The 14,626-nt window shown below is 37.5% G+C and overlaps 1 protein-coding gene across 2 annotated transcripts in view; it reads right to left on the bottom strand.

Annotated features, from left to right (window-relative positions):
• Fyttd1 (forty-two-three domain containing 1) overlaps nt 1-14,626 on the bottom strand; it is a 32,510-nt gene that overhangs the window by 7,928 nt on the left and 9,956 nt on the right. For both annotated transcript variants that reach the window (XM_034515617.2, XM_034515618.2), the window contains exons 3-6: nt 8,502-8,650; nt 4,680-4,792; nt 1,497-1,593; nt 1,021-1,082 (exon numbers count right to left, since the gene is read on the bottom strand). In XM_034515617.2, the coding sequence (XP_034371508.1) occupies nt 1,021-1,082; nt 1,497-1,593; nt 4,680-4,792; nt 8,502-8,650 (421 nt within the window). The remainder of the gene's footprint in view (nt 1-1,020; nt 1,083-1,496; nt 1,594-4,679; nt 4,793-8,501; nt 8,651-14,626) is intronic.

Here is a 14,626-nt window from a genome sequence, read left to right as displayed (position 1 = left end):
TGTAATCTAGGCCTTGTCTTTCTGTGTCAACTGTCTCAACACTGAAATTACAGGTGAATGCCACCATGACTGTCAGCTCTACCTTTATATTTATTTATGTTAGCCAAAATCTGGCACTTCCATTATAATTTCCCAAACTGTCTTTATCTATGTTTTACTCTCAAAGCCCAAAACAAATAACTAATGCCAGGCAAGCTGGCACACCATGGAATCCCAGCACTTGAGAGGTGGAGGCAAGGAAATAAGGAGTTCAAGGCTAAGCTCAGATGCATGTTGACTCTTGAGGCATGAGACCTTCCCCAGCATAAACAAACAGTATACATATAATGTCACTATTATGTCAATGTGTGTTGGAGAAGCAAACAGACTATTATTTTCTTCTTATAGTTTTTTGTCTCCTGTGCTAAAGGTCACTGCCAGCATCAGCTTCAAGTAATTTCCTAAACTGCTCAAAAATCACACTTCACTGTACTTATCATTGCATCTAGACTATGACCTTTTATTTATTTATTTTTTTTACATATTATTTTACAAAACGTAACTGCTATTTTTAAAGAAATTACAAATTCTGATCCCTTTGTTAGAAACGGAGCATATACAATTCATACTTGGGAAGAATAATGGACAGAAACTTACTTTTAAAAAACTCTATGGGACTTTATTCCAGTCGTTCCCTAAACAGGTTCACGTACATAAAAGAAGATACAGAGAAAGAAAAAAAGAAAGGGAGGTGGAGGAGAGAAGGAGGGTGAAAGAAGGAAAACTATCCCACTCAAATGGAATAAATCATGAAGAGTTCAGTAACTCGGTAGATACTAAACTGACATTTGAAGCCTGGTTCACCTGGGGACTACAGATGTCACTCCGTGGTTATCTAGCATCTGAGGGAGGGCCAAGGTTCCATTTACCTACTGCAGGAAGAATTCCATTTTGGGTTTTATTTCTTACACACTGGGACAGATGGTAATTCAAGTATCTTATAAATTCAGAAGCAACATCTTAAAACAAACTGAAACTTACTGGCGCGTTCTCTTTGCTACCACATCATCTATCAGCAGTTCTGTGTTCAACTGGGTCTGAACCTAAAAGGAAAAGAAAGACAACAAAACCCCCAGAAAATCTCATAGAACAGAGTATTTAAGTCTAATGGGCTATCATGCAATTAAAAAACAAAACAAAACAAAAACAAAAACCAGCCCAGGGTAAGCACGAACATAAACTCCTGTCAGGAAGGGCCTGCGCTACGCTGTAAATACCCTGTTAGGGATCACTAGGTTAGAAAAAGTACAAACACAAGTTTATTAGTAAATAACCAAGCTAAATTATTCTAAGATACCAACAAGACAAGAAATAGGAAAAAACCATGTATTAACAGAAAGAATTAATCTAGTGTCTTATTTTTCACACCAACCCTAACCTCCCTCAACAACAGGCCAAGCCTCTGATGACAAAAGGATCCATGTGAGTAGGGAAGCACAAGCAGGGCCTTCTAATACCTTCAGGCCTCTTCTGAAAAGAAAGGTTGCCTGACGAGTGTCTTTCTGATGACTTAATTTATTTCCACTCCTGGTAAAATTGGCTGGAATGTTGTTTCTGCAACAAAAAAACACGTATGAGTGATCTCAGCCACTTTGCTTTTAAATACCTTGAGGAAAAATAAGCAAAAACAGTTCAACTCATAAGCCTAAAATTTGATAAGCATGTAATACAGACTCCAAGTTGTTTTCTTATTTATACAAAACTGTTCAATTGTATTTACAAAATTCCTTTGTAGTATACCATATAACAACTTGGTTTTGAACTAGTGTAGTTCCCAAATATTCTGCTCTCTAATATTTCACATCTTAAGACATTTACAAAATTATATTTTAGTTCTATTATTTCCTATATTTGTTTTTAAAATTATAATTTAGTAGATTAGTTCAAAGAAAATCATACCCAGATACATTCAGAGCCAAACTGAAAACCATAAATAAAAAAGCTGTGGCTGGAGAGAGGCTCAGAAGTTAAGAGCATTGGCTGCTCTCTCCAGGGGACCTGGGTTCGATCCCCAGCACCCACACTGTGGCTCTCAACAACCTGTAACTCTGGGGGATCTTGCATCCTTTCCTGACCTCAGGCACTGCAAGCATGTGATGCACAAACATACATGAAGGCAAAAACACTCATACACACCAAACAAAAATAAATAAAAGGGGGGGGGGTTGGAAAAACAACTTGTATTGCTCTTGCTTGCTTTCTTGTCTTTCTGGACAACTACATGGTAAGGGACATGATTCAACGACAGAGCACTTGCTGGGTGCATGTGAGTCCTTGGGTGCAATCAGAAGTATAGCAAGGGGAAAACCCACCAAACATGACATATAAAACCCAGAGGTATAGCCGGGCGGTGGTGGCGCACGCCTTTAATCCCAGCACTTGGGAGGCAGAGGCAGGCGGATTTCTGAGTTCAAGGCCAGCCAGGGCTACAGAGTGAGTTCCAGGACAGCCAGGGCTATAAAGAGAAACCCTGTCTCAAAAAACCAAACCAAACAAACAAACAAACAAAAATCCCCAGAGGTATATACATATATGAATGTATAATAGCTATGTACTCTGATCCAGCAAACTGCCTCAGCAGGAAAATACCCTTGCTGTGCCTCACTGAGAACATGAGTTCAATCCCTAAAACTCACATAAAGGTGAAAGGAAAAACCCAACTTCTCAAAGTAGTCTTCTGACCTCCATACATGCTCTGTGCCATGTACACATACAACAAATGATAACTCAAGTTACACTCTACTTTTTAATTCTTTCATACATGTAACAGCACATACTTACAAATAATAATTACCATTACATAATGAAGTACTTAAATGACATTCTACCTAAATGTCATTTCCAACCTTCAGAGGTTCAAATGCAAATTTCCTTAGTTAACACAATTAATACAGAAATCTCATGTAACAACATTTTTATTTGCAAGAACTCCTTTTCACAAAAGATACCACCAAATGATTTCCAAAATCATTAGGTAAAACTGCAATTTGATTACTGCATGTCTATACAGTAATGACAAGACCTCAATCCAAATTGTATTTATCTTGTCATTTTCTGTAAGAGATAAATAATAGCACTTGAAATTCAAATAATAATAATAATAATAATAATAATAATAATAATAATAATAAAGTAACTTCACAGATTATCAGGAATAATGTCGTAACAATTCATAAATTTTAGGGGTTTTTATGCTCTTAAATGTAGTCTAAAAGCAATTTCAATGTAAGAAACATCCATGTACCCTAGGCTGGTGGCATATGTCTAAGTCCTAGCACTTGAATGGTAGAGGCAGAAGGAGCCCTACACACTTGAGGACAGTTTGGTCTATATAGCTACAGAGCTACACAAGACTATCAAGGGCAGGGGGGAGAGGAGGGAGGACAAAACAAAGCCCAGAAATATTTATGAAGCTTTGTAGCTTTCTTGTCCCCCAAATAATCTATATTATGCTCTGATATTTCAGTAAGAGTCAAGGCTAAAAAAAATTAATTCAGCTTTCAGAATTGAATAACTCTAGGATTTCAGCACAATGATTACTTTTACAATTTTATTTTATATGTTAAAGAAGGTAAAGAAGCATAGTGAAGTCCACTTGGCCCCAAGCCAGATGACCCAAGCTAAATTCCTGCAACCATAGGGCAGAAAAAAAAGAACTAGTTCCCTCAGGTCGTCCTCTGACCTACACATATGCATCACGGCACACAGGTGTACACACACACACACACACAATTAAAAAGTGATACTTTTAAAAAAGTTTACATTAATATAATTCCTTAATATTACTGGTTCTAAGAAATAAGAAAGTTACTACTGATTGTTTCCCATGTTAGCTTTTGGATATTTCAAATATATATCTTGTTTTTATTCCCCACAGTGTTAGGGATAAACCCTGGGTCACATGCTAGCTAAGTGCACTGAGTCACACCTCCAGCAATGAAGTAACTATTGAAATGACCAGGTTTTAAGAATCACTGTAAATCCACTTTTCTGAACATCTATCAAAGAAAATATTTTGTACACTGTGATGGTTAATCTCAAATGCCAAACTGGTAGGATTTATAGTCATTATGGAAATGAGATCTCTGAACATGTCTGGGAAGAATTATTTATATTAGGTTAAAGTGAAGTAGGAAATCCATCCACCAAAGGGAGAGGGAACCCTTCTACAGCAGTTTGATTATGAATGTTCCCAATGGCTCCTGTATTCGAATACCTGGTTTCCAGTCGGTGGGACTGTTTGGGAAGTATTAGGAGCCATTCCTCTTGTTGGAGAGGGAATGTCACACTGGCCTGCTGCCACGCTCCCCACCATGGTGGTCATGAACTATGAGATCATAAGCCTCAAACAAACTGTTTCTTCTGTAAGTTGCCTTGATCATAGTGTCTTATCATAGCAATAGACAAGTGACTGGGTCCCAGACTGAATACAAAGAGAAAGTGAGCTAAGCACAGTACTCACCCATGTTTCAGACCTGTGGACCCTGTAAGCAGCCTGTTCTTGCTGCCGTGATGACCTATAACCTAAAATAAGCTCTTCCTCCTTAAGTTGTTTTCTGTCGCTCTGCACAGCAACAAGACAAGTGACTAACAGGGATACTTTCAAATAGGACATTCTTCTCTTCCACTAGAATACTTACTTTCTGTTTAACTGATTGGGTCTCTTGAGAACTGCAACTGGTTTCCTTTGCACTTCATTTTGTCTCAGAAGGCTTGTCTTCCTTTTTAATGCTGGAAAATATCGTTCTATATTCTTTTAGAAGGAAAGACAATTATGTTAATCAGACTACCATTTGTTATATACCTTATTACAATAAAAAACTTCTTTTGGTTGTTATTTCTTGTTTTTTTTGAGATGGGGTCTCTCTATAAAGCCCTGGCTGTCCTGGAACTCATAACATAGACCAGGCTGGCCTTAAACTCACAGAGATCCACCTGTTTCTGTCTCAGAGTGTTGGGGATAAGATGTATGCCAACATGCCTAACATTTCTTAATACACAATGGAAGAACCCCCAAACTGCTTCAATATAATAAGATGGAGCAACTAAGATTATTTGAAATTTTCATAAATGACTGAAAAGATGACAATCATATTACATGTAAAATACAGATATAGCGGTGTGAACTGGTGATGGGGGAAATGTTACTCATCACTCAAAAAAAGAATCAGAGGCACACTGAGGAGTCTTGGGTGACTGGGGAGGGGTAATGCCTTGAAGGAGTTGTGACAGCCCTGCCCTTCCACTCTCTCCCCTCATGGTTCTGGCCGTGAGGTGAGCGCTTTGCTCCATTAGTCTCCTGCCATGACCTATTTCACCGGAGCCCAAAGCGATGTGCTCGGCTGCCCCTCCACTCGGCAGCACAACCCTAAAAGTAAGGCAAAAACAAGCCTTGCTCCTTAATTATTTTAAGTGCTTTATTATAATAATAAAAAGTTGACCAACACATTATGTAAAAAGATAAAGGCCAATTTCCAAAACAAGTACATAAAAAAGAGGTCTTAAAACAAAGATATTAAAGTATAATTGATTGAGGTGGAATCTAATAAAAATCAAACATGTGAAATGTCTTTTCTTTCCTTCACATATGTAAACTATATCCATCATGAAATCCTAATTTAAACTTCCACATTTTCTACAGATATCTCCAAACTCCTTAACTGTATGGTCCATTTCTTATACATTATCTGCATTTTCCTATTGCTTTAATCATGAGAAGTACTTAATAAACATGACAGTGATTTAAAAAAAAACTACTTAAATATTTTCTTGAATATTTAACTTGGATTTATTTATTGTTTTTCCTCCTCCACCCCTCTTCTTTCTGACAGGGTCCCTCTACATTTTCCTCACTACCCTGGTACCCACTATGTAACTCAGAGATCCCTGCCTCTGCCTCCTGAGTGCTGAGTTTAAAGGCATGTACCACAACACCTAGCCTATGTATTTGTTTTCTTGAGATAGGATTATACTATGTAGCCCAAACTAGCCTCTTCCAAGTTCCATAGTCTTTAAGTGCTAGGATTATGGTGGGATCCACAGTTGATTCCATTTTTGTTTTAAACAGATCTTTATTCATTTACTTATGTGTGTGGTATACATATGTGGAGAAGGACTTACCTCTCTGCCTCTCTCTCTCTCTCTCTCTCTCTCTCTCTCTCTCTCTGTGTGTGTGTGTGTGTGTGTGTGTGTGTGTGTGTGTGTATGTGTATAGGACAGAGGGCAATGCCCTTCTTCAACAGCTCTCAACTTTATTTTTTGAGAAAGAATCTCATTGAATATAAAACTCACTGATTCCAGACAAACTGACTGGGTGGTCAGCAAGGTTCAGGAATCCACCTGTCTCTATTTCTCTATTTCTCAGATTATAGGTTGCTTTATGTGGATTGAACAAAGGTCCACATGTTTGCATAGCAAGTGGTGCCATCCTGAACCATCTCCCTAGCACAGCCCCATTGATTCTTAGAGAGTATTTAGAAAAGAAAAAAATGTAGAAACAAGAAAAATGATTACCAAACACAAAAAAAACCCACAAAATTAGACTAATATCCCATTCCGAGCATTTTCCTTATTATGAATATTGTGTTTGGGTATGAATATATGCATATGCATACATATGCTTCTGGAGAACACAAGAGGCTGTCAGTGCCCGGAGCTGAAGTCACAGGTGATCATAAATCTCCTGATATAGGTGCTGGGAACTGAACTCAGATCCTCTGCAAAAGCAGTGTGTGCTCTTAACCCAGGACCAATCTCTCCAGCTCCTATTCCAAGCTTCTTTATTTTATCTTAAATGATAACACCTTGGTTGGTGTATAGATAAATGTGAAGTGCTCCTCTGTGAAACATAATTTTTCCCTTAAAGTACCTCGCATACTGTAATTATCTGTTATAAATTAATTTTTAAATTTACTTATGCCAAGTATGGTGGTGAAGTCCTATAATACAAGCCTCCCTTGGTAAGCAAAGGCAGGAGTTCAAGTTATCTTTGGCAACACAGTGAGTCGAACAACCCCTCTTAGAGACAGGAAAACTATGCTTACTAAATGTGCATAGATTTCTCTTCTCATTGTTTCTTAAATACAGTAAAACAACTACTTATACAGGATTTACACTGTAATAAGAATTACCAGTAACTGAAGGATGACTTAAAGTACATAAAACAATGGGCATATTTTATATGCAAATGCTATACTATGTAAAAGACTTTGAGCCACGTGTAAAAGATCTTAGTATCAGAGAAGTGTCCTGGAACCAATTCCCACAAATATGAAAGAACAACTGTATTTGAGAATGAGGTATATTTATGAATGGCAAAGATTTTTACTTAGCTATTAAAATGTTTTATGTAAGTCCCAAGGTACATCATCTAAAAAATAAAAATCAATCTGGGCACGGTATCACATACCTTTAATCCCAACACTTGGGAGGAAGAGGCAGGCCAACCTTTATGAGTTTGAAGCTAGCCTGATCTACATATTGAGTTCCAGTACAGGCAGAGCTACATAACAGAGACCCTGTCGTAAACAAACAAACAAATCATTTAAAATATAAATATCAGGAGAGCATGGGCATGAAGGAACATGCCTGTAATTACAGCATTTGGGAGGTGGAGGCAGGAGTCTAAGGCTAGCTTGGCTATATGAGATCCTGATTCAAAAAGATAAATTAAAAAAAAAAATCAAAGCTGGGGATATATTTCAATAGTAAAATGGTTGTCTAGTTCTAAGTTTATTCTCCATCATCCAAAAGAATAAATACATAAGTAAGAATAAAATTCTCTGAAACTGGTGAGATGACCCTGTGGGTAAAAGAACCTGCTGGGCAGATAAACTGACAACCATCAGTTTATCCCGTAGAACCACATAAAAGTGGAAGGAGAAAACATAGTCCCAGAGTTGTCCTCTGACTTTCATACATACATAAAATATATGTATGAAATACATATATAGGTGTATGTATACCTGCATACAAACAGAATATTAATTCTTAAATATTAATGGGGATAGGAGGCTAGAGAGACAACTCAGCAAATGACAGGACCAGTTGATCTTGTAGAGGGCCTAATTCAGTTCCCAGCTCCCATGACAGGTGGCTTACAACTGGCTGTATTTCCAGCTCCAGGGGATCTGATGCCTCTGACCTCCAAGGGCACCTGCACTCATGCAAGTGTGTACACACACTTACAAATAAAACCCTTAAATTTTCTGAAACAATCAAAAGTCTCTAAAGCTTATTCATAAAAACATTAAAATAACCAGGTGTGATGGTACATGTCTTTAATCCCAACACTTAAAAGGCACGTCTGTGAATTCAAGGCCAGCCCAGTCTACACAGCAAGTTCTGTAGGCCAGAAAGGACTACATATCTTAACAATCACTAATAAACATGTGACAGACAGACACAAGTATAAATGGAAAATGGTATCTGGGTCAGGACTAAGCCATCATGTGACATCTTACCTTGTCACTTAGAGGTGGACGATTCATAGGACTTATTCCTTTCCGAATACCAGTTGCTTTCCTGGCTGCAAGGCCAGTGATAACTCCATAAGGACGTCTCTTTCCAGGCAGCACTCTTCCTCTACGGCTCACACTGGCTTTACCAAAACCTATAGAAGCAAAAGGCAGTAAAATGTAGGAATGCCAAGATATTTTACTTCTGAAATAGGGCGGTGCATATGGTGATGATGATTAAACTCAGGGTCTTGTATGTGCTATACACTCTACTACTGAATTACATCTCAGGCCCTAGCAGTAATTTCTCAATAGGACAATCTAAACTACACTTGTGCAACACAGTAGCCACTAGTTATTTTCAAACGGGGTCTCACTATATAGTCCTGGATGGTCTTGAAGAATACTATGAAGATGGGGGCTAGTCTTGACTTCACAGAAATCTTTCTGCTTTCCTTCCAAATGCTGTGATTATAGGTACGTTCTATTACGTTCAGCAGTGGCCAGGAATTATATATGACTAGTGAATAGTGAAGTATGACTAGTCTGAACTGAGATAATGCATGTGAAGTGTTTCATTAATGATTTTGTATTTCATGCTGAAATCGTAGCATACTGAATATGCTTGGCTAAACAATTCCTTGGGCATAATCCCACTTCTCTGTCAAGTGCAGATCTGCACTGCAGTCACTAGCTCATCTTCCATTCACTTACAAGTTACAACTTGGCTTCTTTCTTTCAGCCCTACTTTATTCAAATTGCTTTGCTGAAATCTTCACTGGACCTTACTTTAAATTCTGTAGCATATATCCTGAGTTTGCTTTTCTGTTATATGGCTCTCCAATTTAAATACTTTTTCTAATTATTAAAAAAAATGCCCATTTTATACATATATAAGATATCAAAGAACAAAATCAATTTTTTTTTTCCGAGACAGGGTTTCTCTGTGTAGTCCTGGCTGTCCTGGAACTCACTCTGTAGACCAGGCTGGCCTCAAACTCAGAAATCCACCTGCCTTTGCCTCCCAAGTGCTGGGATTAAAGGTGTGTGCCACCACTGCCCGGCTGAACAAAATCAATTTTAAAAGCCTAAAAGTGTAATGCAGATATTCCTAAAACCTACCTTTAGCTTTAACTATATTAAGTTATAAATACTTCAAGTATTATCATATGGCAAGTAAGCATTCTGTACTTTTTAAGTACAGAAAAAGTGAGCTGAATCAACTTTTCATATCAGCTAAATACAATTCTTGTGTACTATTTTATAGGCTACATTAATGTTATATGATGAATATTATTCCATGTTTTGTATCTGTTTTACTATATTACTTTTAAATATGTTATGCTCAATCTAACCGATTTAGTAATCATCTCACTTGTCTCTTTTTGACAGAGGGTTTTTCTAAGATAGTTCAGGCTGACGTCTAACTTACTATGTAACAAGATACCCTTTAAATTTCACTTCAGTCACTCATAACATTTTTTTTTTTTGTTGTTTTTTTGTTTTGTTTTCTTTTGTTTTTCAAGACAGGGTTTCTCTGTGTAGCCCTGGCTGTCCTGGAACTCACTCTGTAGACCAGGCTGGCCTAGGAACTCAGAAATCTACCTGCCTCTGCCTCCCAAGTGCTGGAATGAAAGGCGTGCACCACCAACTGTCCGGCCTAACATTTCTACACACATCCATCCTCAGCATGTTTCTAGATGATGAAATGCCAGGCCAAATAATGCAAACTCTCAATAATTTATACTTACATTACAAAAACACCCCCAATTGAATGCATTTATTTGTATTTCTAGAAGCTTAAGTTAGAATTCTATTTTTCTGTATTATTAACAACTTTTTTTTTTTTTTTTTTTTTTTTTTGAGACAGGGTTTCTCTGTGTAGCCCTGGCTGTCCTGGAACTCACTCTGTAGACCAGGCTGGCCTCGAACTCAGAAATCCGCCTGCCTCTGCCTCCCAAGTGCTGGGATTAAAGGCATGCACTACCACTGCCCGGCTATTAACAACTTTTAAAAGCTTTTATTTTTGAAAAATGTTTTGCATATTATATTTGTTTTTTAAAGATTTACTTTGGTTTTAGGTGTACAAGTGTTGCCTGTAGAAGACAGCTGTCCAAGCCCCTTGAACTGGAGTTACAGAAGGCTGTGAGGGAACTTATGGGTGACAGGAACTGAACTTGGGTCTTCTCAAAGAGCAGCCAGTGCTCTTAACCACTCATTAATTTTCCAGCCCCCATATATTCCAATCTCACTAAATTCCCTTGTACTATTCAATTATTCTTTTTATTTTTCTTTAGTATTTTTGTTTTTAAGTGCTTGGAGCTGAACCCAAAGTCTTGTGTACAGTAGGAAAGTGCTCAACAACTAGCCACTCTCCACCCCCTTTTTATCTGTGTTGCTTAGCATTGGGGGTGAGGGGGATATTATATTACTTGTTAATTTGATTACCAATGAAAATAAACCTGTATCTCTGGTTTTTTAGCTATTTATATTCTTTCATTATCAATGTTCATGAAACAGATTTTGTTGTTTTTAATAAACTAGAGTCCCATATACTTGATTTACTAAACAAAGACTCAAGAGCCAGACACTGTTGTGAAAGCCTGCTGGCTCAGAGAGGCAGAGCAAGCACCGAGCTGACCTCCCTACACTACTGACATGGCAGAAGGAAAGAGCCCCTTCTCCTTCTCCACGCTGTCTTAAATACCCTTCAACTCAAAGGCCCTCCTTTCTCTTTCTTGGGTTTTCTTAGGTTCACTCCCTGTCAACGGCTGCTTCATCTGCCTCTTGTCCTTCAATTGACTTTATGTAGCTCTTGCTTACAGAAAAGCTCTTAGGTTAAAGGTGTGTACTAGAACTGAACCATGCCAGAACCAGGAAACAGGTTAGGTTTTCCAGTTCACAATATCAGAGTTCACAATGTGATCAACTATCATACAAGATTTCTGTGACTAAGTTATGTCCTTCAGAGTTTTAAAAGGGAAATTGGCAAGTATCACACACCTTTAATCCCAGCACAAGAAAGCAGAGGCAAGTAGTTCTCTTTGAGTTCCAGGACAGACAGAGTTATGTTGAAAGACCCTACCTCAAGAAAAACAACTCAAACAAACAAACAAACAAATGGGGAATTACATTTATTTATTATAATTAACTTTAAGACTCTTCACAGCACTTTAATATCCAGGAATGTGGTATATTATTTCAACATACAAATGTTTTTGTGTCACTAGCTAAGTGTTAGCTAATTGAAATTTTGTTTTGCACATTTATCATACTTACCACTAGATATTAAATATTCTATATACTTTGTCAATCACATAAAAAATTCATTTCTCCTAATAATTTTTAAGCTGTCACTCATAGCATCATAGAAAGCTATTACTGTCTTAATTACTACTTTGGTTATGCTGAGGATTAAACCCAGAGTGGCATGCATGCCAGGCCAGAGACCTATCATGAAGCTACACACCCATAGGCCCTAATTACTACTTTCTTTTTCTGGTGCTGGGGATTCAGTTCCGTGTCTTAGAGATGCTAGTCGAGCATTCCACCACTGAGCTATATCCTAAAAGTCTTCTCCCTTCACTTAAATAGTCCTCCATTGCTTTCATGTCATATGCATATGTATGTACACACACAAAGCCAAGATTCTGCACATGAGAGAAAACATGCAGTAATTATCTTCCTTTTTAATAAGCTATTACATGAAACTCAGTAATATAATCTTTTGCATTATTTTTCTGGAGACCTTTCTTTTCCACTTGATACTAGAGATTGAATTCAAAATCTTATAAATACTATGCACAGCTCTATCCCTGAGCTTTATCTCTAGCTCCAAATTCTGTAATTTTTAACTTTAGGATTTCTAGGTAACAATTATGTCATTCCCAAATGATATCATCTTTTCAAATAAAGTCACTTTCTCAACTTTTTAAAATTTCTTTTTATTTTTAAATACTTATTTTTAGTTTTTTGGGTTTTTTTTTTTTTAAGATGTAGGAGTACTCTGTTTGCTTGTACACCTGAATGCCAGAGAGGGCATCAGATCCCTTCAAGGATGGTTGTGAGCCTCCATGTGGTTGCTGGGAATTGAACTCAAGATCTCTGGAAGAGTAAGTCAGGGTGCTTAACCACTAAGCCATGTGACCAGCCCTTAAAATTTCTTAATTCAACAGCCAGAAATTTTTAGAGAATTAGCTAAGAAACTATGATAATGGTAGGAAGTCTCATCTTAACTCTGATTTGGGGGAGAATAGCTGTAATAATGAGAAGTCTCAATTTAATTTTGATTTTTAATGGACAAAGATTTTAGGTGACATCTGCAATATATAACAGATTTTACAACAAAAATCTCATTGTAAACACCAAGATTAAAGTTAAAATAATTTTCTTTACTATAGAATTTCTAATATGTACTGTGGATCTCAAAGAGAAAAGTAATAGCATATGTCATTCCGAAGCTTATTTGAGTCTTGAATCTTTTTGTGTGATACCCTTCATATTCTGTAAATATTCATCCTTCTTATTTGCCGATTGGCTTTCATATAAAGACCTGATAGCCAATAGCTGAACAGGAAATGGAAAGCAGACCTGTGCAGAGAAAGAGATGCTGGAAGAATTTAGAGGAGGAGATTTGCCAGCAAACATGGTAGGACAGGACAAACTCCAAAGGAGCAGAGATACAGACATGCCCAGGCTGAACTAGGCAAGAGTTCGTGTTAAGATGACCTGCCTGGAGATAGCCTAAGTTAAAGCTTTTCAATATAGCCTAAGCTTTTAAAATACGTAAGAGTCCCTGTGTCTTTATTTATATAGCTAATTCAGGAAGCATCTATGTGCATGTGAGGATGACAATACCTTGCTATAAATGCAGTCTTTGTCTCACAGACCGCTTCAGTCTTTAGGATTCTCAAATGTTGCCTAGACAACATTTTGGCCACCTGTTATTTGGTTTGCTTTTCTACCACAAGATATTAAAGTTGTTGTTACTTTTTTAAAAAACAAGTGTTTATTGAATTTCTAATTTTTCTAAGTTAATATTTCAGGCAAGGGGTGAAAGCTTCAATTTACTTATTTCCTTCAGCCATCAAAATCATATTGCGTATTTGCCAGTGGTTATCTGCTTTGTTAGTTAATTATTCTCGTCCCTCAAATTAACATCACTGATATCACAAGGTGGAAATCAAACTCTTGCCAGATAGTAAAGATTCCCCTCACTGTCTCCCCCCTCTGTGCATACTCAAGAGCAGCAGCAGCAGTTCTATTTTTAACCTGCACATCAGCAGAGAGCCAAACCAAGTGCAACCTCAATCTCGGGAGTTTCTCAGCTTCTCCTAGGTATCATTTACCTCAGGGCTCAGATCATAACCCCACAAAAGGATAACTTTTCTGATGCCTCATGGATCAAATCAAGTCTAATTTTATTCATCATATTAGGCTTGCTCTTGGCACACCATCCTTATGTGAAGTCTATCAATCTGTACATTTAAAACTCTCTGCTGTGTACGAGTGCTTTGCCTGCGTATGCCTGTGCATGTGCATATGCATGTGCGTGTAAGGAGCCTGGGCTCCTTACTGCTGAGCCGCCATACTGCATCTTTCTTCCTCCCTCCCTCCCCTCCTCTCCTTTAGCTCCCATCAGCCTGCTCCAAATTTAACTGCTGAATGTGGGGTTTTTGTTGTTTTTGTTGTTGCTGTTTGTTTGCTTGTTTGTTTGTTTGAGACAGTCTCACTAATCTAGACCAAGCTGGCCTGGAACTTTCAGCAAGCCTCCTATCTCTGCCTCCCAAATGCTGAGTGCACAGGCATGCATTACCAGGCCCACCTATGACATTTCTTAAACTCTATCTTCTCTAAGTTGTTACTAGAAATCAACTCTTTAAAGTAAAGATTTTATCTTTATGCATTCTCCAAACCAGGCAGTTCAAAAGCACTTATCAAATATGTAAAATATTAATAAATACTATTTCTGGCTAGTCTGAACTCTAAACAACTACTTCAGGACAATATATAAACATTTATAACAATACTAAATATGATTTATTGAATAATAACTGTAAAGAAATCTTTAATATAAATCAATAGAATTACATACTTATTTCTAGCAACTAAACACCTGTCACAGAATATAC

This window comes from Arvicanthis niloticus, chromosome 12 (assembly GCF_011762505.2).
Source record: "Arvicanthis niloticus isolate mArvNil1 chromosome 12, mArvNil1.pat.X, whole genome shotgun sequence".
Lineage (NCBI taxonomy): Eukaryota > Metazoa > Chordata > Mammalia > Rodentia > Muridae > Arvicanthis > Arvicanthis niloticus.
The sequence above is the reverse complement of the archived record's forward strand: the minus strand, read 5'-3'. Positions and strand labels throughout refer to the sequence as shown.